Source organism: Festucalex cinctus, chromosome 1 (genome assembly GCF_051991245.1).
Source record: "Festucalex cinctus isolate MCC-2025b chromosome 1, RoL_Fcin_1.0, whole genome shotgun sequence".
Classification (NCBI taxonomy): domain Eukaryota; kingdom Metazoa; phylum Chordata; class Actinopteri; order Syngnathiformes; family Syngnathidae; genus Festucalex; species Festucalex cinctus.
In genome coordinates, this window is record NC_135411.1 from 6,627,047 (window position 1) to 6,650,676 (window position 23,630).

Sequence of the window (23,630 nt, forward strand, 5' to 3'; positions counted from 1 at the left end):
TCTGTTGTCATGTGGCAGAGAGCAGAGCACAAGTGGTGAGAGAGAAGGAGGAGGAGGAGCAGGAAAGGAGCACTCGCGTCCTTCACTGCTTTGATAGCTTCTGCTAGCTAATACGCTAGCCACTTGCCTGCGATGAAGTGCGCCGCTGTTATGGCTCCCCCGCCAAACAAGCAGACACACGACGTTCCTATCGGGGCGAATGTGACGCAGCCAGAACGTGAGTCTCTCCTGTCAGTCCGCGCAGCTTTGGTTATGTAAGTAATAAATAGCAGAGAGGGTGGAGAGATGGAAAAGACACGTTTAAAGAAGACAACAGAGCGACAAACAACAGCCGGCGGGTGTGAAGCAAGGGACAGAAAGAAAGGTCTGACTCATTCCCACAGTTCTGAAACAGAAGTGTTCTCAGGACGACAGATTGGCAACAATGATATCACTTTTAAAGAAGGACGCCGTCGGGTGTAAACATGAACATTTTCATCTAAAAACAAAAAACTTTGTCTTATAATATTCAAATTAAATTCACACAATCATCATCATTTACTTTATAAAGACTAAACTGTTTCCGAACCTTTGTTGAACCGAGGCACACATTTTACATTACGATCTAATGGCACAAAAAGTACTTATATGGCTAAAAATAATTATATGATGAAAGTATTTACGCACAAATTTACTTGGTATGAAACTTGGGCCTTTTCAGGTGGACACAAATTTATTTTACTCTGTTGTGTGACTGGCAACAAGTGGATGAACAGCTTCATTGTATCTTCTGCTATCTAGTGGAAGAACGTTTAATTGTTTTGTGTGTCATTGTAGATTGCTGGCATAGACAGACAAAAAAAACAAAAAATATTTTAGTTTTTTGTTTTATCACTTTGTGTCTAAAATGCACTTGATTTCATGACTTACTTATTTTCATTTTGGGGAAAAAACAAACACTGAAATCTCTTCTTAAAGGCACAGTTATGTAATTTTTTCCTGCCATCTAGTGGTGAACTAATAAAATGCAACCACCTAAGTAAGAAACTTTGAAGCACGTGCACTCAAACAGAAACCACCATTTGCAAACCTCCCACCAAATACTATGTTCATTAAGTTTGTCTCCTTCGGGTATCCGTAGCAGCAAGATGGTGGCCAAACATGTCAGCCTCCTGTAAGGCACAACACCACCTATATAATAAGTAGCGATTACTAGACCTACGATTATATTTAAAAAACATGTATCATACGTTGATGTGATAGACCTTTTTATTTTATTTTATTTTTTATTTTTTGCACATTATGGAAATTAACTGGGTTTTCAAAATCATTGAACTTTGAAAAATCGCAAAATTCTACACACTGTACTTTTAAAGATAAGTATATTTAATAACAAATGATAAAGAATATGAAAAGGAGAAATACCACTCTATAATGTACATTATCAGATCCTGTCGATGGAGGACCGAAACTGCCAAAATTCAAAATAATAAATGACTAAATAAATAAATAAATAAATAAATAAATGACTAAAAGTGAAAAGAAAAATGAATACAAAAAAATATAATTCAAAAATTGTATCCAAAAAATAAATATAAATGGAAATAAATCAGTTTTTATTTTCACTTTTAGTCACTTATTTATTTATTTATGTATGTATTTATTTATTTATTTAGCCATTTATTTAGTTATTTATTTATTAAGTCATTTATTTAGTTATTTATTTATTAAGTCATTTATTTATCTATTTATTTAGTCATTTATTTGTCTATTTATTTAGTCATTTATTTAGCCCAAAACTACCAAAATTCAAAATAAATAAATGATTAAATAAATAAATGACTAAATAAATAAATACATAAATAAATAAATAAAAGTGAAAATAAAAGCTGATTTATTTCCCTTTATATTTATTTTTTGGATATAATTTTTTAATTATTTTTTATATTCATTTTTATTTTCACTTTTAGTCATTTATTTATTTATTTATTCATTAATTTTTTTTTGTAATTTATTTATTTTGAATTTTGGCAGTTTTGGACCTGTCATCCCTTATACTTTGACCTTTAACCTCTACCAAAGTGATGTAAAGGCTCAAATACAGCAAAAGAAAGGATCTGCTTATGAGCCAAAACACACAAGCTCATCTGTGATGAAATTGTCCACCCAAAACTCTGACTTAAAAAAAAAAAAAAAAAAAGAAGAAGAAAATTGCTGAATAATTTTCAAAAGCACTTTTCAGATGTTTCAATACCACCGAGTGACATTTTCAGCGGATCCATACCGCCAGCCAGCGTGAGCTTCAGCTTGGCGTGTTCTTCCATCTGTAAGTGCTCCCACAAAGGCCAAGCTGAAAGCGCCGGCAAAATAGCTGTAATTATCTTCAATCAGTCGACAAGCGGGGGGGGGGGGGGGGGGGCTGAAAGGCGCCGCTCGCTGCACAAACAGCACAAGCGGGGGAGGACAAGCCGTATATGGGTGCAAATCAAAGAAAAAAGGACCCACTGCCAGTCTGGAAATCAAGCGGCGTGTCATCTGAAATGAGATTTTGAAATGACGCTGACGCAGATGTGAGGGCGGAGCCGCTCCTTTGCCGCCTCATTAAAGCTTCTTGTCTGCCTCCGACGCAAAGTTCCTCCCTCAAACTGACACAATAATGAACGACTAGCTTGAAAGACGCGACGTTTGTTTCTTGCTTCTCTTCCGTTCGGTCGAAATGAAAGCGTCATCGGAAAGTGATTAGCAGTTTCACTAATTCATTATGAGTCATGATGAGTAATTGATTTTTAGATAACACGCTTGGGTGGACGTAGTTAGGTGGTCGGCAAGGGCTAGCAAAGCAAAAACGTGACCCGACCACTAGTGCTAATTTCGTCATTGAAAACTAAACAAAAGTAATTTTGTCAACACACATTTTTCACCAGACTAAAACTAGACTCGACTCAACTAAAACCCTTATAAACTCAATTCACTCGCCGCCATTTTCACATTTCGCAATCCCGTTCGCTCCCGGCTGTTTTACTGGATTTTGACTGATTTTGCAAGGCCCACAGAATATTGTGTTCTATTGCTATAAAAGCACCCATCAAAAGAAAGATTAAAGGGTCTTCTTTCATCAGGAAAAAAAAGTATGTTTCTATCTGTTTCCGTTTTGCAGCAATTAGCATTAGAAGAGAGCTAAGTTTCATCAGTTTTCACAAATCTGTTCAAAATTGTAAGTAATTGAGCTTTTTTTTTCTAGCTGGCCCTGGTTGATCTCCTTTGCTCTGCTGCCACCTGCTGGCTGTTTGTGTAATAACTACCATTTCTGCAACCGTTCTTTGCGGTTGAGAGGCTGCATCAAAGCCTTCTGTATGCTCTAGCATAAAAAACAACAACAACAAAAACAACAAAAAAACATATAAATACGTCTTTGGGACACTTAGAACATTATAAAAAAAAATACATATTTACACGTTATTGGGAGCAAATGAGTTAATAAACAATAACTGGGACTATATCAGTATACATTTTCGTCGACTAATGACGACGGGACGAAAATGTACTTCACTTAATAAAAACTGGACTAAAATCTGTGAAATTCAAATGTGGTTTTCAAATTGAAGTCACAGATACACAACATATTGTATGTCTTGTTCTGTTCTTGGGCGCCTCATCTGACATTCCCCCCAAAAAACCATACTTGTTTGTTTGATTGAAGACTCTAGATTATGCATGTTTGTGTATGTGCGTATACGAGAGTGATACTAATAGAAGGATGACGAGTAAAAATTGTAAGCGCTTAGACGTTTGTAAATAAATTTACCGTTCCTCTAATATTTAAAGGCTAGTATGCTGTTGTTGTAAAAATAAATAAATAAACAACATGAAGGTTTGTTATTGCGCACTAAATAACTGATTTATAGTGTCGTAAAATTTGGACTCACAGAAGAAACGTTGCCAATGCTGTATTTCTGCCAAGTTCTAAGCTAAACCTCCAAGTACAATAGCACACTCTGCTGGTGAATAACGGAAGTGCATGCTCGTTTACCTTCCACATGCATTGTGTCCGGCACGGTCGATAGTCGTCAGTGTTTAGCAGGTTCTGGTTCTGGGTTAACTTCAATCATCGGCAGCCGAGGCACGCTGTACTTAGATCGGAGTGTTTATTTTGAAAGGAAAACAAGATTTTGGTCAAATTAAATTAGTTACAAGTCCTTTACATAAGTCAATGTATTAAAACAAATATATATATATATATATATATATATATATATATATATATATATATATATATATACACACACATATATATAATGTTATATATTATTTTAAAAAGTAGTTGTATTTAATTTAATTATTAAATTTTTAAATAAATGAAAATAAATTATGAAATGAATTCATTTTATTTTAATAATTTAACATTCATATTTTAAAAATATAATGTTATTGTTGGTTCCAAGTCCTTTACTTAAGTCAATGTTTTATAACATATATTTAATGTTATTGTATATTAGTTTTTTTTTTTAATGTAGTATTTAATTTAATAATTTAATTTTTCAATTAATTACATTAAATTAATTTAATTTTCTGTTTTGCTCATATTTTTTCTGTTTCACTGATTTTTTTTTTTCTGTCTTAAAAAATATTCAGAAAAACATGAGGAAACATTACACGTAAAAACAGAAAAAAAAAAACTTTCAGAAAAAACGGGGGGAAATTATTTTTTTGTTTTTGAACCTCCGAACTCCAAGTGACTTCAAAAATATTCAGAAAAAAAGGAGCAAAAATTACTCGGAAAAACAGAACAAAAAACATTCAGAAAAAGGGGAGGGAAATTATTTTAAAAAAAAAAAAGAAAAGAAAAAGTTTGCACAACCCTGGCCTAGATGTATCACGAACTCGCAACCGGTCCTGGGGGTACGCCGCTTGTTGCCCAAAGTCAGCTGGGATAATCTCCAGCTCACCCTTGACCCTCATGATGTATTGTGACTTGGTCTGACCAAACTTTCGTGCCCCCGTGGTCCTTCTTTCTCGCCCTCCGTCATGCCCAGTGTGGTGATTTGTTGGCCACATGCTGATGTCAACACGGCCTCAGTCAACGCCTCGGACTTGACACGATGTGCTTTTTGTTTTTTCTCTCTCTCTCTCTCTCTCTCTCTCTCTATTCTCGTGCACCTGTTTGTGGCCGTCAGAGCCGTTCACATTGTGCCGCTGCCTCCGCGGAGGAGCTGCAAGTGTGTGACAAAGGTCCCCCCTCGACGCCGCCTCGGGTGCCCCAAATGTCGAGTCAGGTAGGTTCTCGCTTCACGGCGGCGGGTCAAAGGTCAGGCCTTTATAACTTTGTCTGATACTATCAGTTTTTTTTTTTTTTTTTTTCTTTTGTGCTGTGTGCATCCATTGGACGACCGCGTCAGGATTTTTTTTGCTCACATCTATTTATAGCGGCGCGAGGACGTTAACTCACTGGCATGAAATGTCACGAGAGCCTCGCAGCAATTTAAATGTAAATGTGAAGGTCGTCAAGAGTTTTTACTTTCGCTTAAATCGGAGATGAACTTGTGATTTTTAATGTAGGAAGGTGATGCATGTCCAGGTACAAATACGTTTCTGAATTTAATTTTTATTTGACTGGCTGGGTCGATTATCAGTGCCGATATTCTGCATTTTGACAGGTATCGGCGTTATTTTTTATTTTTTTTTTAAATCTGACGCCAAACTATGTTAATTAACTTCAGGGATTTATTTATTTCAATTTTCACTTAACTTTATAAGAGATGCTGCTGATCCCGAGAACTCGCTGCATTTTCTGTTTTTGTTTGAATTTAAAAGGTAAGTGGAATTTTTATATTTCAGATACATATTTTGAAATTTGAGGCAACTTTATACTGCAGAAAACAATAGTGAGCTTTTTATAACTTGTTTTACGTGTTTAATTTAACTTTTTAATAAACGCTAATCACCCTGCAGGAGTTCCCTCAACTTTTTTTGTTAGAATTTTAAAACAAAGATGTCGATTGTCGAAGATTAAAAAAATATATATATTTTGCAAATCTGTCAAGTTGTTAAATAAATTATATGCTTAAAAAAATGATAGCATTGGGGTTAGTTTAGTTTTGTTTTTTTCTTTTGTTTTTGACGCCAACATTCTCCCTTTCAGTGAAAGTGAATATCGGCTCCAAATATCGGTTATCGGTCTCATTATTGACTTGGGGATGTAACGATATCCAAACATCACGATACGATATCACGATATGAAGGTCACGATATGATAACTATCACGATATTGTGGGGAGGTTGGTGATACAAAAGGTCTCAATATTGTAAAAAATAAATAAATAAATAAATAAATAAAAATAAATAAAAATTAAAAAAAAAAGAGCTCATACAAAAAAAAATTGTACGTTACAGCAATGAAAATATTAAAATATTATAAATATTATATAGATAAAATATATAAAAATATAATACATATATTGAGGCATTACAATAAATTAATACATTTTTATTATTTAAAAATAATTAATTAATTAATTTATAATTAATTAATTACATTAAATAAGAAATTAATACAATACAATAAATTGAGTTCCTCCACATATTGACTCTGTTCACAAGCATATTACGTTCCCCTTCATCTGACCATTTAGTGTGGATTTGAAACATAGAAGGGCTAAAACATGCCTTGTGAAAATGAAACTGCACAAAAAAAAACAGCCACCAGAGGGTGCTGGAACTGCACAAATGGAAATGAACCTGACCTTTTGAACAGATATCGTGACATGACGACGACGATATATTGTGGCAGTTTTAATATCGCGATATCACGACATTGCCTTTATCGTTACATTCCTGTTATTGACCCTGAAAAAAACCCAAAACAAAACATGAGTTTGTCTCTAATATTGACATTTTCAGACCCGCAATGATTTTATGTACATCAAATCTACCACATGAAAGAATTGACTCTCTCCTTTCTCCAGGAAAAAAAAAACCCCACAAAGTTTGATTTTCTCGTTCTTTAAAAATCAGCAATAGAAAAGAAAGTTTAGATCTAAAATGAGCCATCACATTTTTTGGATCAGTTCATTTGTTTGCATTGTAAGTTTGAAATTTACAGTGAAGCAGCATATCCTTGTTGAAAAAAAAATGTGATTGACTGCAATAAATTAACTCATTTACTCCCAAAAACGTATAAATACGTTCTATTTTAAATATTACCGTGCTCCCAAAGATGTATTTATACGTTTTGGCTTTGATGCAGCTCCTGAAGTGAAGAGAATGCTGGAACCAATGGTAGTTATTACAAAAACGGCCAGCAGATGGCATCAGAGTATAAGAGATCAAAAAGGTCTTTTCCCCACTATTTTAAACAGATTTGTGAATAATGGTGAAACTTAGCCATATAATTGATACAAAATGGAAACACATAGAAATATACTTTTTTTTTTCCTTATGAAAGAAGAGGCTCTAATCCAGGGGTGTCCAAACTTTTTCATTTGAGGGCCACATACAGAAAATCAGAAGGACGCAAGGGCCACATAATGTTATGAAGAGAAATTGTGTTTTGTCCTAAAAATTGTACAAATAATTTATTTGTCCTTTTGCATATTTATAAAAAATGGTACAGCATATAAACCAATTTATTTGCAATATGGCAATAGATTTATTATACTTTGGGAATTTTCATTTTAGTTTGTATTTTGTTTTGAGTTTTGTTTTTTTAAATTTAGTTTTAATAGTTTTCAGGGTGGTTCTGGTTCTGTTTTTTTATTAGTTTTAGTTCTTTAATAAATGCTTAGTTTTAGTTTAGTTAGTTTCAGTATTAGTTTTAGTTTTTAGTTTGTTTTTTTTAAGTGTATTACTTGTGCACAATATTTAAAAAATACCCTTATATCATCATTATTCCAGTGTATACCAAAATAAATCTACTAAAAATCACATTTAAAATCCTCCCCAAAGGCTCAAGCATTAAATTAATTACCAAAGACTAAAACGAAGCACGTTTGCAATAATTACAGTTCATTTTAGTTAAATTTGTAAACATAAAATGTAGTTTCAGTTAGTTTTTTTTTTTTTTTTTTTAAAAAGCATCTTCGTTTTTATTTTATTTCGTTAACGAAATTGCCGTTTTGAATTTTTGTTTTTTCGTTAGTTTTAGTTTACTAAAATAAACCAATAGCACCCGTGTTTTTTTTTTTTTTTTTAACTGAGTCAAATGTCATTTTTGGCTTATGTTGCGGGCCACTAAAAAATGGATGGCGGGCCGCAAATGGCCCCCGGGCCGTAGTTTGGACACCCCTGCTCTAATCTTTCTTTTTGGTAGATTCCATATTTTTATAGTAAAAGGACACAATATTCTTGCAAAGTCAGTCCAAATCCAGTAAAACTGCGAAAATGTCCTGGGAGTGAATGAGTTAAGTCGATTTTGTTTTTCATGTATCTGAGCTACAAATGTACTTTTACCACCTCTAGTGTTAAAAACCCCCAAAAACGTTTGGACTCCAAATGGAAAAACGCTGACATCATTGAACAGCTGTCCCTCTCCATGAAATCTCCACAATGCACAAGGTGACACGTTGAATCCCCTCGGTGTCATTTTTTTGTCTCAGGAGCGACAAGATGGAGGAAAGCTACGAGACGTTTGAAGAGGAGTTAGGCCCACCAAGAGACGATCCCCCCCCGCAGAAGCCCCTTCGACAGATCCGACGACCAGGTGGTGACGCAATCTGTGATCAACGTGCAATCAATGACGTCAACGATCGCAAGCCAAACTATATTTTTACCTGCGCGGTCCCATGGAAACGCGATCTCTTGCCCGAGCTGGTCGACGCGCGAATCATTCCTCGATCCCGACAGGAATCGTTATCTGAAATCCCACAAGGCTTTTTTTGGACGAGATTATCAAATACTATTTTTGTAGATGGTCGTGATCCCCCAGGGGATCAAAACCTTACTTGTAGCCTTCCTTAGGCTCCATGTTAGGAGTTGAAATGACGCATCGGGCTCACTGTAAAGTGGAGTTAAATCATTTCCCGCAGAGAATTGGTGAGAAAAAAAAAAAAAGCATTTTGGATCTTGAACACAAAATGACTCAAAAGCCAAACAAAACTTCAAATCAGCACCATGCATAAAGTCATATTCAATTCAATTGTTAGTGCATTCCTTAAAAAAGAGAAATGAAAAAGGGACAGAAAGAAGTAAAAAAAAAAAAAAAAAAACAAACAAAAAAAAAAAAAAAACTCATGTTATCTGCCCCTAATCAACAACAACAACAACAAAATAATTAGAGGTGTGCTCAAAAAATCGATACGGCACTATATCGTTGCGGGCCTCATCACAATACACGTATCGATACGCAGGCGTCAGAATCGATATTGCTCGTTAACTTTAAATCGGCAGTTCACGTTTGCCTTTGCGGCTTGCATTGTACCTAAAAAGTCAAAACCAGCAGCGTCTTTGAAGTTAATTGCCTTCAATTAATGCAAAAATAGCTCACCGGTAATTGGACACTAAGATAAATGAAAGCAGAGGAAGAATGTCAACATTTATTTTTTGATAAACTTAACATGGCACCTGTCTCAGTGTACCAATTTTCCTACATTTTGTTTTAAAAAAAAAATAAAGTGTGTCTTATTTGGGATACATATGTATCGCGATACGTATCGTGGCCCCTGTATCGTGATACGTATCGTATCGTGAGGTTGGCGGCAATACCCAGCCCTAAAAATAATCAACACAGAGCGGTTAAGACGCTTTCAAATTCAATATACCAATACTATAAAACGATTCAGCAGCATGTCCTTGTGCTATATGTATTTTCCCAGTAATTGAGCTTTTGTCAAGTTTTTAAAAATACAGATAGACTGAGATGATTTTGTTTCACAATCCAGATTGTTCCAAAAACTAACACTGTGAGTCGAAATACATCGTTCTTTTTGTTTTGTTCTATATTTTGTTTTGGAGAACATCCATCCATTTTCTTGACCGCTTATTCCTCACAAGGGTCGCGGGGGGTGCTGGAGCCTATCTCAGCTGGCTCTGGGCAGTAGGCGGGGGACACCCTGGACTGGTTGCCAGCCAATCGCAGAAAGAAAATATCTGTTCCTCCTAATTTGTACTCGCGTTCCCTTTTTTCAATTTAATGTGTATATTAACTGGTAATCTTTCAAACTCCACCCAGGAAGGCCGGAGCCCGGACTCGAACCCGAGTCCTCAATACTGGGAGGCGGACGTGCTAACCACTCTAGGGCCAAAACATGCCTTATGAAAATTAAACTGCAATAAAAAAACTAGCCACCAGAGGGTGCTAGAGCTGCACAAATTGAAATCAACCTGACTTTTTTTGAACAGATGTCCTACTTTTAATATCATCGTGACATGAGGACGACGATATATTGTGGCAGTTTTAATATCGCGATATAGATATAGTTTTAATATCACGATATTGCTGTTATCGTTGCATCCCTAGTATATAATACAGTTAATGTTGAGTAATTTTACTTTTAATTTAATTTTATTACACAGTGGTTCACTACCAATGTTAAATTGCTACTTAAAAATATTCAGTATATTAACTGCTACTGAAAACCATTTACATCGTTTCCTACGAGGAAATTGATTTTGATATTAGAAAAGTTTTAGTCAGGCAGTGAAATAAAAACGGATCCCCTACAGACCCTAAAAAATAAAAAAATAAAAAAATGGTGAAATGGGGTAGGATTTCCAAGTATTCCAATCAGCTCCCAACAGGGTTAAACACATCCCAGTTATTATTGTTTATAGTTATTTTTTCCTGATTTCATGGCTGATTTATGTGTAAATATTTTTATGCCTTTATAATAATAATACGAATAATAATAATAATAGCACAGTATATTATTATGTTTGGTGTACTCCCATCAATTGTCTTTTTGAAATGTTTTTCGTCTCTTGAGTTTACGACAGACACGACTGCCTGGTTTTAATCCATATCTCAATTTGTTTATTGTTGCAGAAATGTATGCTAGCAAAAAATTGAAAGAGGTTAGTAGCCAAACAAGCAGTATGATGTAGTTTGCTTTCGTATTTACAATTTGTATCTGACATTATTTTTTATTACCGTATAGGAAATGTCAGCAGTTCCTCAGCCCCCAAAAGTAGAACCAAAGATTTTACCTACGGAGCCAACCGTTCCAAAGAAATGTACGTTTCCATGTACGTTTCCTCTCCAGCTGACGTGAGAACAACCCAAAACAACTAATCGTTGTTTGTTTGTTTTTCCCCTCCCTTATTGAACAAAAAGCCGCATCCATGCAGAACCTGAGTCAGATTGAAAGACCGTGGGAGAACGTCACCCTCAACCGCTGTCTGTTCGTGGCCATTTCCATCCTGGTCCTCACCTCAGGCTTCCACAGACTTCACGGTGAGCAAAAGGGAACGGCGGAAGTTGAAACTTGACATGGCCGGCCGTGACCGAGCGCTGTCTTTGCAACGTGACAGAGACCCTGCGTGGTCGCGGCACAGCGGAAGGGGAGGAGCAAGAGGTGGAATTGACCGTGAGGCAGCCTAACACGTTACGTCACAGAGGAAAACCACCGCAGGTAAAATGGAGAAATATAGAATATTATTACACAAACACTACATTTTTTTAAAGCTAGAATTCTAGTAGGCCTACAATTATTGGTAACATAATTTTTTTTATCCGCATTTCTCTGGGCTGCAACTCTTCCAGTGGGTGAATGTGAATGCTAGATTTTATTTATTTATTTATTTATTTATTTATTTATTTATTTATTTATTTATTTATTTATTTATTTATTTTTGTCCAATCGGATTTTAGCTTCTGTGTGTCGTCATTAATCTGCCCAGGGAATCAATAATAGTGCTGACCATAAGATGGTGGCAAAGTACAAAATGAAGCCCCTCAACTCACTTCAACATAATTAGAGATGCAACAATTAATCGACAATTATGTGTTATCATCAAGTAATTATTTAGATGCCTTTTTAAATTTAGTTTTAATTGCCCAAATCCTCGGAATTTCAGCTTCTCAGTATTAAATATTCTCTGGTAAATATTCTCCATTAAAGTATATCAAAATAAAACATTTGCTTGTACATTTTTTTGTGTGCCTATTTTCTGATATTATGGACCAATCTTAAATCGTAATGTTTGTGCATTTTCACAGGTAGTCAATTTGAAATGTTCTGCTTTTGAATAAAGGAATGGAATTAAAATGTTTTTTTTTTAACTGATTCATCAGTTAACAGATAAAATAATTGATAGAATAAACCTTTTTTTTTTTTTTTTTTAATAATCCAACCGTTGTAACCCTCAACATAGTGCTTTGTCACTGAGATGCCACAAGATGGCGGAAAAGCACGTCACAAAAAATTCTCAACTCACTTCAACATACAGTAGTTCCTATCCAGTTGTGTCAATAAAAAAGGAAAAACGAAAGAAAAAAACGCACTATAGTTCCTTCCTTGGCACAAAATGATGACAAAGCACTATATGTACATATTTGAACTTCGCCTCAGGGGTGGTGAGTTTTAAAATGTTTTTAGCCCATTACGTTCTCAGATAAATGAAGTGCGACGTTTTTATTGCGTTTTTGTAACATAGTCATGCTTTCTATTGGTAGATTAAGCCCACCCTGCTTTGTGCCATCTAAAACTAAAACACACACTTTTATGTTTTTAGCCTGAGACAACCTTGTGGGAAGTTTTATTTTGGTGGCTTCCGGACCTTGATGACGACGATGAAGACGACGATGATGACAAACGGACGAGGAGAGGAACAAAAGCCCAAAGCTCGAGGGGTCTCAGAAATAAGCCCATGCCTGACAAAAAACTCATGAAGCAGAGAAAGGGGACTTTAAAGAGCATGAGGGCCAAGAAAGTCGGAGCCCAAGAGGCTAACGACGAGAAAGGGGACACCCTGAAGGCTCCTCGTGACGAAACAGATGAGCAAAAGGTGGAAAATGAGGAGGTGGTACCCAACGCAAAGATGGAGCAGATGGAAAAGAAGAAAAAGACTCAAAAAGGATGATTTCTTGTCCTCGGTTTTCACAAAATTGCTTACAGTTTTAGCGTGAGTCAATATGACTTGCTTGTTAGTCCACAAAATGGCTGCTTATATCGCATCTCTCAATACAATCAGGGAAGAAATTGAAATAAAAGACAACAATGTGCTCATTGTATTAAATCTTTGTGCTGAACATGAGGCAGCTCAATCACTATTTTTTTCCTCTCAACGGTGCAAATGCATCTGAGTAGTTTAGAATCAATCATATAAAAATAGTGTGCACATGACAATTAGACATAATTGAGATTTATAGTCACAGATGTGGCATTTTGAGCATTATAAGACATTTTCTTCAGAACATTTCGAATTGCCTGACATATGTTGATGTATGCCATCTTGTCAGGTTTACCTGCTTGATGTTTATTAAACACAACAAATAGAAGACACTCAGTTCAAGACTCGCAAGGAGAGGAAGTGATAAAATTCCCTACCGCACTCTGAAAAAAAAAAAAAAATCCCCTCCTCACCCTCTCTTTTTATTTGATTTCCACGCCCCTAGTTCCATAGGTGTTCCAACACTAATAATGCAAATGCAAAACATAATTGGAACACAGTGTACTTGTTTGTCTATGTGTGTGTGCATGTGAGTGGCAGATTGCTGAGCACGTGTGGTCAAGTTTGCAATCATTTCTTAACAGAAAACAGCAGACTGGCGCTAACCATTCTGCTGCGTTACATGTTCTGGTTCTTGAGCTTCTTGAGTCATCGTCTGTTAAGATAACATATAGCTAGGTTATGTGAATGTGGAGCAGAGCAAAGCATTCTTCATTGCAGCAATAAGAGAAGACATACAGACCAAACTTTTTTTTTTTTTTTGTTCCCAAGAATATTTAATTACAAAAAAGTTAAAAATGAATTTCTTTTCAAAACGTATAACTAAGAAGACGATCAATTGTTCGCCACTCCAAGGGCCTCGGGGGGCGGCGGCCTCATGGGCATCGGAGGCATGGACATCTGAGAGGCCATTTGAGGGGTACCGGGAGCACCGGGGGGGAGGATCATCCCACCTGGGGGTGGGGGCATGGACTCGTTTTGTGGGCGAGGCGCGCTCATAAGAGGCGGGGGACGCTTCATACTGGCGGGAGGCGGCGGACCCGTCGCTGGTAGGAGTGCCTTTTCCATTTTGAAGTGGAATTGAAGGAAGAACTACGGAGGGGAGGAATAAAACATGTAATTAAAACCGCACACCTTCTCCGTGATCTCAGCTTCTAACTGGTACCTGTTTGGTTTCTCGGTTCCAGTGTGTCCAGAAGCGGCTCTCAGCTTTGTCGATTTCTCGACTTGGGACCTGAAACGAGCCAACGTGTTGGTTAACTCTTTGACCGCCAAAAACGTTTAAAAACGTATTCTAAAATCCTAATGAATGCCGCCAAAAACGTTAATTTACGTTTATTAAGTATTTTTGTTCTCTCTCTCTTTCAATGGGCAGCGCAACATCTTGTGCCGCGCTGCCTTGTCACTAAACAAAAAATATTACTGTCAAAGTCACTGTTATGCAAAAAAAAATAATAATCTTTTCACAAAATGCTTGTTTTTCTCTTAATAGTTTTGTATTTTCGCTTATGTCACTCAAATTACCGAATTTCAAATGGTGATTACTAAAGAACGGAATAAGGTAGAAACATACTTTTTTTTTTCTCATGAAAGTATGGAATCCAATCTTTAATATGGTATCCACCATATTTATGTCATCATACCGCACGATATTCTGTTTGCTTTGAAAGATGAGTGAAAATGCTCCAAATTGGCTGGCACCGTTGGTTTTTTTTTGATAACATTTGGCAGTCAAAAAGAATTTTTAAACATCCTGACACAGAAAAGAGAAACAAAAGAAATCCGAGTGGCTCACCTTAAAAGCAATTGTCTCATAAGGTTCTGCAGCCAGCAGCAGGTACTGCCAACGGCGGTCCGGGGGCTCGATGCGCTGCTCGTATGCGGACATGAAACGGTGCCTGGGCCCGATACCTTCCGCTACTTCCGGGTAGTCAATCTTAAAAAAAAATAAAATAAAAAATTCGGAGATATGGAATTTAGCGTCCTTATTCATTTCTAGTACAGCTTCATTTGATTTCAATTCACGCCAACCTGGAAAAGTAAAGACTGCTGCCCAGACTCTGGATCCCTCTGTTTGGTTACTGACAAGACACGATGAGAAAAACATGACATGAGTACGCATGATACATACTAATGTTGTTATAGTTGACAAAAGCAAAAATTGAAAAACATTTTCATTTAAAAAAAATAATAATAATAATGCTTTTAACAAAAACTAATAATTATATCCTTTGTTCTTGCCTGACACATATGAGCTTTCAGGGTTCAGTTTAAATGCATTTATTTCAATATTGCTGTATTGTTTGTATAGGAGGAGGAAAGTCAAAAAAGTCATTTGGGAATTGCAGCCTTACTTTATTACACAATACTTAGTGACTTCTTTTTTTATTATTATGTTGCACTCGACAAATATTTCATATATTAATAATAATAAGAAAAAACTTACAGTAAAACTAATGCAAACTTAACTAAAATGAAGCATTTTCACCGCCCACTCCCTCCACCCAAAAAAAAACAAAAACAAAAACCACAAATCTAATTAACCTATAAATAAATAAATAAACTAACTTAAATAAAAACTAACAAATCCAAAAATCAAACAATAATATCCAGTGTTCCCTTGTTTTCTGCCGGGGTTAGATTAAAAAAACAAAAAAAACAACAAAAAAAAGCAATAAATGAAATCCGCATTTATTATAAATGTTTTAAGCCTCTAAAACCCTTCTCAACACAGTTTATACACTTTTTTCATCGAGGCATTTACGTTTACTCACATTTCTCTTTATATATATATAAAATAATCTTAATGTTCAAACCATACATTTTATAAAATAGGTACATTAAAAATTGCATTAAAAAAAAAAATCCTTAACACAGAGAGGCTGCGAAAAGTGAACCACGTTATAGCAAGGGAACACTGTATTCCTGAATAAATACTCATACTCACAAAAAGTTGGGGATATTTGATTACATTTCAGGATGAAGTCAAAACGCACTAAAATTTACTGATGAACCTAATTGAAACCTTCGCTAAACTTGTTAATACAAATGTGAGTACTTTTTGCACAACTTCCTGTTCGCCCATAAAAATTGTTACGTCATCAGCGTGTTACAATAGCGAGACTGGAAGAGTCACAGAAAGGCGTCGGTGGAAATGCCGTTCAGTTCTTTGATGATGAACAGCAAAATCCCTTCAACATTGAACAGTTGGACGCGTGCGTTCTGATTTATAACAAAAGTCAAATTAAGTTCATTATGAAATTTCAACCGAAAGACTCGTACACCGAACATTTTGTGCCAAGTTTGTAATCACGTTTGCCGTACTCTCTTACCTTTGTACCCGGGCCGACCAATTTTCACAAACTTCTTGACCTCGACCTTGACTTTTGCTGGAGCTGGCTGAGCGGGAGCTTCTTTGGCCTCTTTGGCAGCTCGCCGAGCTCTGAAAACAAACAAAACCGTAACGTCTTAATTGCGTGGAAACAAAAGCGGCGTTCGCGGTAAGATGATGTGGTACTTACAGATTGGTCTGATGTTTCTTTCCCTGCGTGTGGGCCAAGTAGCTCCCCTATAACGACCAAGAACAACTTCATTGATATTGCACTTGAGCCACAAAAAATCCACATGCACGTAATCGAATTATTACCTCGTTGTTGTGAAGCGTCAGGCAAAGTTTGCACTCATACGATCCCAAATGATTCTTCATGAAGTAGGGGTCTTTATTGATGTCAATGGTCTCCAGAGCCAGCTGGCGCAAGCGCTCTCGCCTGTCCCGATTACTCTCCGAGGAGGACGCCACCCCTCCGCTTCCCGTCTTCCCTCCGGCCCGATGTTGGAAATCCATTTTTGCCGAGTGATTGACAGAAACACGAAGACGCTCGCAGGCACGCGCCCAGTCGATCCAACACTGGACAGATACTCCGTTTGTCCTTGTCTTGGTTTACCTAGCAGGAGAAATATGCAGTTAAAGTTTGAATTTTATAAAGCAGAAGCTTACGTCTGCTTATAAACCACGTTTTTTTTTTTTAGGCTATAATCATGTTAATATGTAAATGATAAGTTCGAGAACAACCTCCCCCCGAACCTAATGGTTATAATAGCCTATATTAATAGACAGTAATAGACAGTAAATATACCACACACTGTGATCCCAAGCAGTTACTATAATATCAGCAAATAACCGCGGATATTATCCAAAACTGAGCGATTTCACGAATACCGAACCGCTAATAGGCGGCGATTTACGGTATGCCTGCCATATTTAGATTAATCGACGTTTGGAATAGTCCAACAATTAACTATACGCAAACTTGCTTTCTGTTACTTTACCGGTGACTCCCGGATGAAGTGTGGCAAAGCTAATGCTAAGTAACACAGTTAGCGAGCTTATAACAAACCGTTTCTCACACGACCATCGAATTACAAAAGCCAAAAGAAGTGTGCTGCCATATCAGACATTAAAATCCACTCACATACGCTATCAGTAAGCATTTCGTCAAGTGTGTGAGGTTTATTTAGAGCCAATGCAACACTTACCAACAATACAACGCAAGGATCACGCTAACTGTGAACGAATACAGCGAGTAGTGCGCGTGCGCATGTAATTTATTCTTCTTCGTCACCGGACAACACTTGCTTCAATTGTGTGGCTAGCGTCATCTAGTGGTCGGAAGGCGCATAAAGTACGTCACCTGCAGACTGCAGTCACTTGTTCGTGCCAAATCTTCTCTCTGTTAGAATTTATATTTTGTGGCTACTAATAAAATTTCTCCTCGAGTAAAATTATCTTGGAAAGCAGACAAATTACATCAATTGGAGCAGCGCAGTGGATCTCAGTGGATAAGCTCGCGCGTTCGGCGCCCCCCACCCGACCCCCGCGGACGAGCAGGAGAGCTGGTAGGATGGGTCTGCGAAGGTTTTTAAAAAGTGACAAACGGAAGATTGGCTTCTACTTTTTGAGAAGATCCTTGTAGTCATTATTAGTAAACCTTGTTTTGATTTGACTTTTTTTTTTTATTTGGCTCTGTAGATTTCTATAGAACGGACTGTTTTCGTTATTAAATTTTATTTTTATGTTTATTTGACTTATAAAGATTTAAAAATACAATATACAGTAAATTGTTTGCGTGTTAAATGAAATAAGATTTCGGTTTTTGACCCTTTGCGACTTCCGTACAAGGAGCCGAGAGGAGTGTTTCTGCCTTACGTCTCGAAGGAGAACACACCTTTGCCTTTCTTGAACAAACTCCTCTCCGTCATTATCCAGCAAACAACATCGAGCGATGGCGAAACTCGTTTAACGACATCAGCCGGTGTTTCTGACGACGTTATATTCGCAAACGTCGCTGTGCTTTCAATTTCATGATGGCCAGCGGCCGTTTGTAACGTGTGCAGCGGTCGCGGCAAGCCCAACTTTTGTCAGCGATGCGTTTCAACGAGAAGGAGATGATCCATTTGAGCCGACAGCCTTCGGAAATGGTCGCCGAGCTGGGCATGCGAGGACCTAAGAAAGGAGACGGTAATCTCGCCGGCTCGGCTGTTTATTTGCTTCGGTCGGACTCGTTTAGCCTAGCAGCGTTTAGCCACATGACAGCTTCCGGTATGCGAGTCGTCACCTTGTTTCCCATTTTTTGTTGTTGTTACAGTTGTGAAGAGGAGGATAGTGAAACTCGTTGTGAACTTCCTCTTCTTTTTTAAGACTGATGAGGAAGAAGTGAGTGCAATTACGCTACTACAGTGTTCACGTGTTGTCCATTCATGAGCTGTTTCAATAAATGACTTTTTTTTTTTTTTTTTTTTTCTCCTTTCTTCCTTCCTTCCTTCCCTTTTGTTAGCCTGCTGGTGCTCTGCTGTTGGAGCAGTGCCGAGTGGAGAAGGAGGACAGCTTGACGTTCTCCATTGGTGAGTGACAGACAGTAATTAGTTGACATTTGACTTATTGTAATGTAGTGTTTCCCAGTGTATCCTTTTTAGGGCCGCTGATGAACTGACACAAATCTCATCTCACCCGTCTGTGAGGCAGATGTTTCAAATCACGCCGTCTTTCCACCAGTAGAAAAGTTCTGAAGGAACACCAGACACTTTAGACACATTAAGACATTTAAAACACACTGTTGTGCTTATCAAAACTCTTCTTTACAAGATCAGGAGTTTGAAGCTGGCGAGTAAAAAAAAAAAAAAAAAAAATCTGATAAGATGGACCAATTTAGCTGATCTATTTAAAGAACTTGCGTACTGTTGACTTCAACCGGCCCACGAATATAGCGTACAAAATTAGGGAAAAAATAATAAGAATTAAACACTAAAAATAAATATTCAGTACATGAAAAATGGGGTAGTGGAGGGGCCAAAAAAAAGACAATTATTTTAAAATATTGCAACTCGGCTCAATGATGTCGTCGATCAATGGGCTATTTATTACATTACAGCCGATCACCTATTTTGCATAAAATATCTGCAGATCAGTTGTGCGCAAAAAGTCAAATCAAAACACACTTATTACAGTATTCATTAACACCTGACGCTTACATAACACTCAAAATATACTTTCTGTGTTAATAAACAAGGTACATTATATTTAAAACCAAAGTATTCAACCAGATCATCTGACAAAGTCTGCAAGCTAACACGTGATTTGAAATTGATTTGAAATGGAATTAGCATAGAGAATAACTATCACGGCACTCTGTACGTGTTCGATTCTGTTTTGGTTTGCAGCATTCCTCGAAGATGCCGAGAGGAAATACCTTTTTGAGTGCAACTCTGAGGAGCAGTGCGAGAAGTGGAGCGACTCCATCATCAAGGCAAGGTGAGAGCGAGTCTTTCCTCTGTCCGGATACATAATGAGTGACTAGTTCATTATAGGGTCATCTTGCATGTTTAATTCATATGAAGCCTGAAATTCTGTTGACGACTTGACACCAATGGGTGGCGACTCGGGCCGTCAATATCGAATCTTTTTCAAATCGATTATCCTTTTCCATCGAATAATTTTTGATGGGGGGGAGAAAAAAACAACAACACAATCTCTTCTCTCTTGCAGCTACGAATTCATGAGAAGGAACCTCATCTTCTACAGAACTGAGATCCACAGACTCACTGGCAAAGTAATTTCATTTTTCTGCATCCATGCTTATCAACATTTTACCTGGAAAATGTGCTGCAGTTCACAGAAGCTCACCAAATTTTACATACTCGATCAGCCAAACGGTAAGAAAAACGCATTCATATTAGGGACCGACCGATTAATCGGCTGCCGATTATCATCGGCCGATTATTGACCTTCAAACATCGGCCAATTGGGCCAAATGGCCGATTATTTTCACCTTACGTTACCGAAGAAAAACGAAGTTTCCGACACTGTGAAAGTACCCTGAATGCACCATTTTGCTCGCATAGCATTTAGCAATTAGCAAGTGTGTAGTGTATGTTATTCTGTTATCCCAAAGCTTCCTTTAAGCTGTTTAATGACATCGCAGTTGGAGTTAACTGTAAAACAATACACAACGTTAAGAATTACATCCACTGTATATTTAAACTTGCTTCGTTTTTAGAACATCGCTAGCCTAGCGCTAACAGTGAGTTCGCAAACGCTAACAGGAAGTTAGCATCAACTTCGGGAGTGTTTTTCCTTCAAATAATGAATATCCACACACAAATCTTGTGGGAACACATGCCCACAGATGAGAAAACACTACGCAAAAGCATACATTCTTCTCAATGTGTGAAAAATTAGTTATTTTAACTCATTCACTCCCGGTGACAAGTATACTTGTCAATTATAATTTTTCAGAGTGGGGATAGATGGGAAGTATCTGATTATGCTCCACTGTAAATGTCAAACATGGAAACAACTTTACTGATGCCCAACCACCGGTAGATGACATCATTGCCCCATTTTATACGAAATAAACAAATTTGCAGAGTCCATGGGAGAAATGGCTGTATTTTGGCAAACCTACATTTTTCTACTGTCAATTAGAAAAGAACGGGACGAGGCAAAAAGTATTCTATTCTATTCTGTCATTTGGTAGATTCGGTTTATATATAATTATTGAATGTAATGTCGCGTGGGTATTGAAAATTTTGAAATTTTCTAAAATGGCTGGTAGTGAAAAGAGTTAATAGAATTCAATCGCAACTTTCTTCCGTACTCAGTTTAAGTGTGTACTCCAATGACTGCACGGCACCACACTGCCCCCAAGAGGCCTAAACGCACAGGAAAAGTCAATGTTTGTTCTTACTGTTTTTACATTTGCTATTATTTTAGTTTATTCTATTCTTATTTCACCTTCTTATTGTTTTTGTTTTGTCGTTGCCCTTTCAAGTTATATCATAAAGTTGATATTTCAAGTATTCAAAAACTTTCTTTTCTCAAAATTCAAGAACGCAAACATCCATGTTATCTTAACACACATTTCCACATGACATGGCAGGAAATACAATTCCCAGGTTAGCCCAATAAGTCCCAAGACTTGTGAAAATGACACAAGATAAAACTATATAAAAGAAAAGGTCAATGCTTTACAGCAGTTTTGAACAAGTAAGAATGGTTTTATTATTGACACATACATCGATACAATAACTTTGTGTACGTCATGACATTTCGTATATGGACTTCCATTCAAAGCAGAGAATCTTAATAATGAAAGTTTGTGCGTAATGGCACCAATCGAAAAGGAACTGGGGAAAGGGTTCATTTTATGTATTATATACCGTATTTTCCGCACTATAAGGCGCACCTAAAAGCCTTCAATTTTTTCAAAAGCTGACCATGCGCCTTATAATCCAGTGCGACTTATATATGGATCAATATTGAGCCGCAACAGGTCTCGCTGTCAAGACGCTATCGGTGACCCTGCACGATCGGTGACGCGCACGAAGAAGATCCCGCTATCTTGGATCGCTAGCTAATACTAATGCTTTACCTCAGAGAAAATAATAAAACAGCTGTTTATTCATTTTGGGAGTGAATGGAGTTGTCAGAAAGCTGGTTTGTAATCTATTAATAACGTTTGACTAACTGATCTGACTGTTTTGTTGACATTCCCTTTAGCGCAGCACCATCTAATGGATGCATAACGTAACCCCAGCCTCTACTGTAGCGCCTTATATATGGAAAAAGTTTTAAAATATGTCATTCATTGAAGGTGCGCCTTATAGTGCGGAAAATACGGTACATTTTTAAATAATCGGCAGATTAATTGGTAATCAGTATTTTTTTCCTGCCAATAATCGGCATCGGCCTAAAAAAAATGCATATCGGTCGCGCCCTACGTCCATACAACCCGATCTTCACTTTACCGTGTCCGCAGGATCCATTGGAGCAGTACGGCATTTCAGACGAAGCTCGTTTTCAAGTCACCAACGGCCTGCAACATTCGCCCGGAGACGCCTCCTCCATGTAGAGCGCAAACTCCACCGAGAAGCGTTTTTCTTCTCACGTCTTCTCACCACACTCCGACAGCGACAAACGATGGCGTCACTGTAAGCATTTGGAGCGTTTGTGCACGCGTTTTGAGGTTTCCATCGGTTGACAACGGGACGTCAACAGCGTGTGGCTCTCAAAACCACTTTCCAAATCCTGTCCGACTTGGGGCCAGTTTTTCCTCATCGCACGTTTTCTTTCTTTTGTAGTTCTAGAAGCCTACTGTAATATTTCGACCATGTGATTTTTGTCAGTCTTTGAGGCAATGTTTAATTTGCTACTGGGAGATTTAATCGGGACAATTGGGAACAATTAAGAGAAATGTGCTTACAAGCAAGACTTACTGTTGGAACTGCTGAGTTGAGCCACAACTATGTACAGTATATTTTTTATATATTGATTTTCTTTTTTTGCTTGGGAGAAGAAAAAAAATCTTCAATGAGTTATCACCTTGTTTGTCTAAACTACTTGTTTTGTCAGAAGACATACTTTTGCACATAGTACAAAACTTTACTTGGTCTTGAGGGTTTATTTTACAACCCGTTTCAAAAATGTACTTGAATTAACTTTGTTTTTTTTTTTTCCTCTTGCACTTTCATTTTCATTTCTTGGGTTAAGTTGGACCATCCTTAGTTGCCAGTCTTGACTTTCTCTTGTATGTTGTTACAGTTCTGACCACACATTACATGTAAACAATTTGTCGGCTGCAACGTGTTTATTTACATACGCATCTGTTTTATGAGGAGAGTTCATAAAGGCTCCTTATTTTCTTTGTGTTGAACATCTTTGTGGACTTCCTTTCACTTCTACAGACGTTTTTTTTTTTTTTTTAACTCAACATGAAACAGGAATCCGCCATAAGAGTGAGATAAGTAAAATAAAACAAAACATTGTTAGTATACAAGTGAATAAAATTTACATCAATTAACAAGCAGGTAAGTGAATAAATGAATTAAATGACTAAAACATCGAATTCATAACGCAAAATATAGCAGACACCTCTGCTGGCCAATGTTGGCAGTCTGAAATTGAACGAATTTATTCGCAACGGTCATTTACTTTATTTATCGTTGCTGCACAACTTCCAACAAAATGTATGCAGCTGTAAGGTTGTTTTTGTTTT

General features: G+C 37.1%; 3 protein-coding genes across 6 annotated transcripts; 2 read left to right on the forward strand and 1 right to left on the reverse strand.

Annotated features, from left to right (window-relative positions):
• Positions 1-128: 128 nt before the first annotated feature.
• Positions 129-13,159, forward strand: LOC144013971 (uncharacterized). The gene is made up of 8 exons (XM_077513419.1): positions 129-217; positions 5,154-5,252; positions 8,571-8,674; positions 10,955-10,983; positions 11,067-11,142; positions 11,243-11,362; positions 11,440-11,540; positions 12,643-13,159. Exons 3-8 carry the CDS (start codon positions 8,581-8,583, stop codon positions 12,988-12,990), a joined length of 768 nt encoding a protein of 255 aa, XP_077369545.1. The 5' UTR covers positions 129-217; positions 5,154-5,252; positions 8,571-8,580; the 3' UTR covers positions 12,991-13,159.
• On the reverse strand, positions 13,147-18,614 carry sf3a2 (splicing factor 3a, subunit 2). Of its 3 annotated transcripts, none has more exons than XM_077513395.1 (8): positions 18,306-18,614; positions 16,727-17,024; positions 16,602-16,648; positions 16,413-16,522; positions 15,112-15,161; positions 14,876-15,016; positions 14,246-14,314; positions 13,147-14,172 (listed from the first exon to the last, which is right to left on the reverse strand). In XM_077513395.1, exons 2-8 carry the CDS (start codon positions 16,922-16,924, stop codon positions 13,915-13,917), a joined length of 873 nt encoding a protein of 290 aa, XP_077369521.1. In that variant the 5' UTR covers positions 16,925-17,024; positions 18,306-18,614; the 3' UTR covers positions 13,147-13,914. The 3 variants fall into 3 exon arrangements, with proteins under 3 accessions (XP_077369521.1, XP_077369514.1, XP_077369530.1); XM_077513388.1 differs by lacking the exon at positions 18,306-18,614 and adding an exon at positions 17,617-17,949; XM_077513404.1 differs by lacking the exon at positions 18,306-18,614 and adding an exon at positions 17,478-17,534.
• Positions 17,751-23,288, forward strand: plekhj1 (pleckstrin homology domain containing, family J member 1). Of its 2 annotated transcripts, XM_077513438.1 has the most exons (7): positions 17,751-17,976; positions 18,475-18,598; positions 18,726-18,793; positions 18,915-18,981; positions 19,798-19,888; positions 20,123-20,186; positions 22,395-23,288. In XM_077513438.1, exons 2-7 carry the CDS (start codon positions 18,505-18,507, stop codon positions 22,485-22,487), a joined length of 477 nt encoding a protein of 158 aa, XP_077369564.1. In that variant the 5' UTR covers positions 17,751-17,976; positions 18,475-18,504; the 3' UTR covers positions 22,488-23,288. The 2 variants fall into 2 exon arrangements, with proteins under 2 accessions (XP_077369564.1, XP_077369557.1); XM_077513431.1 differs by lacking the exon at positions 17,751-17,976 and having other exon boundaries at positions 18,069-18,598.
• Positions 23,289-23,630: the final 342 nt, after the last annotated feature.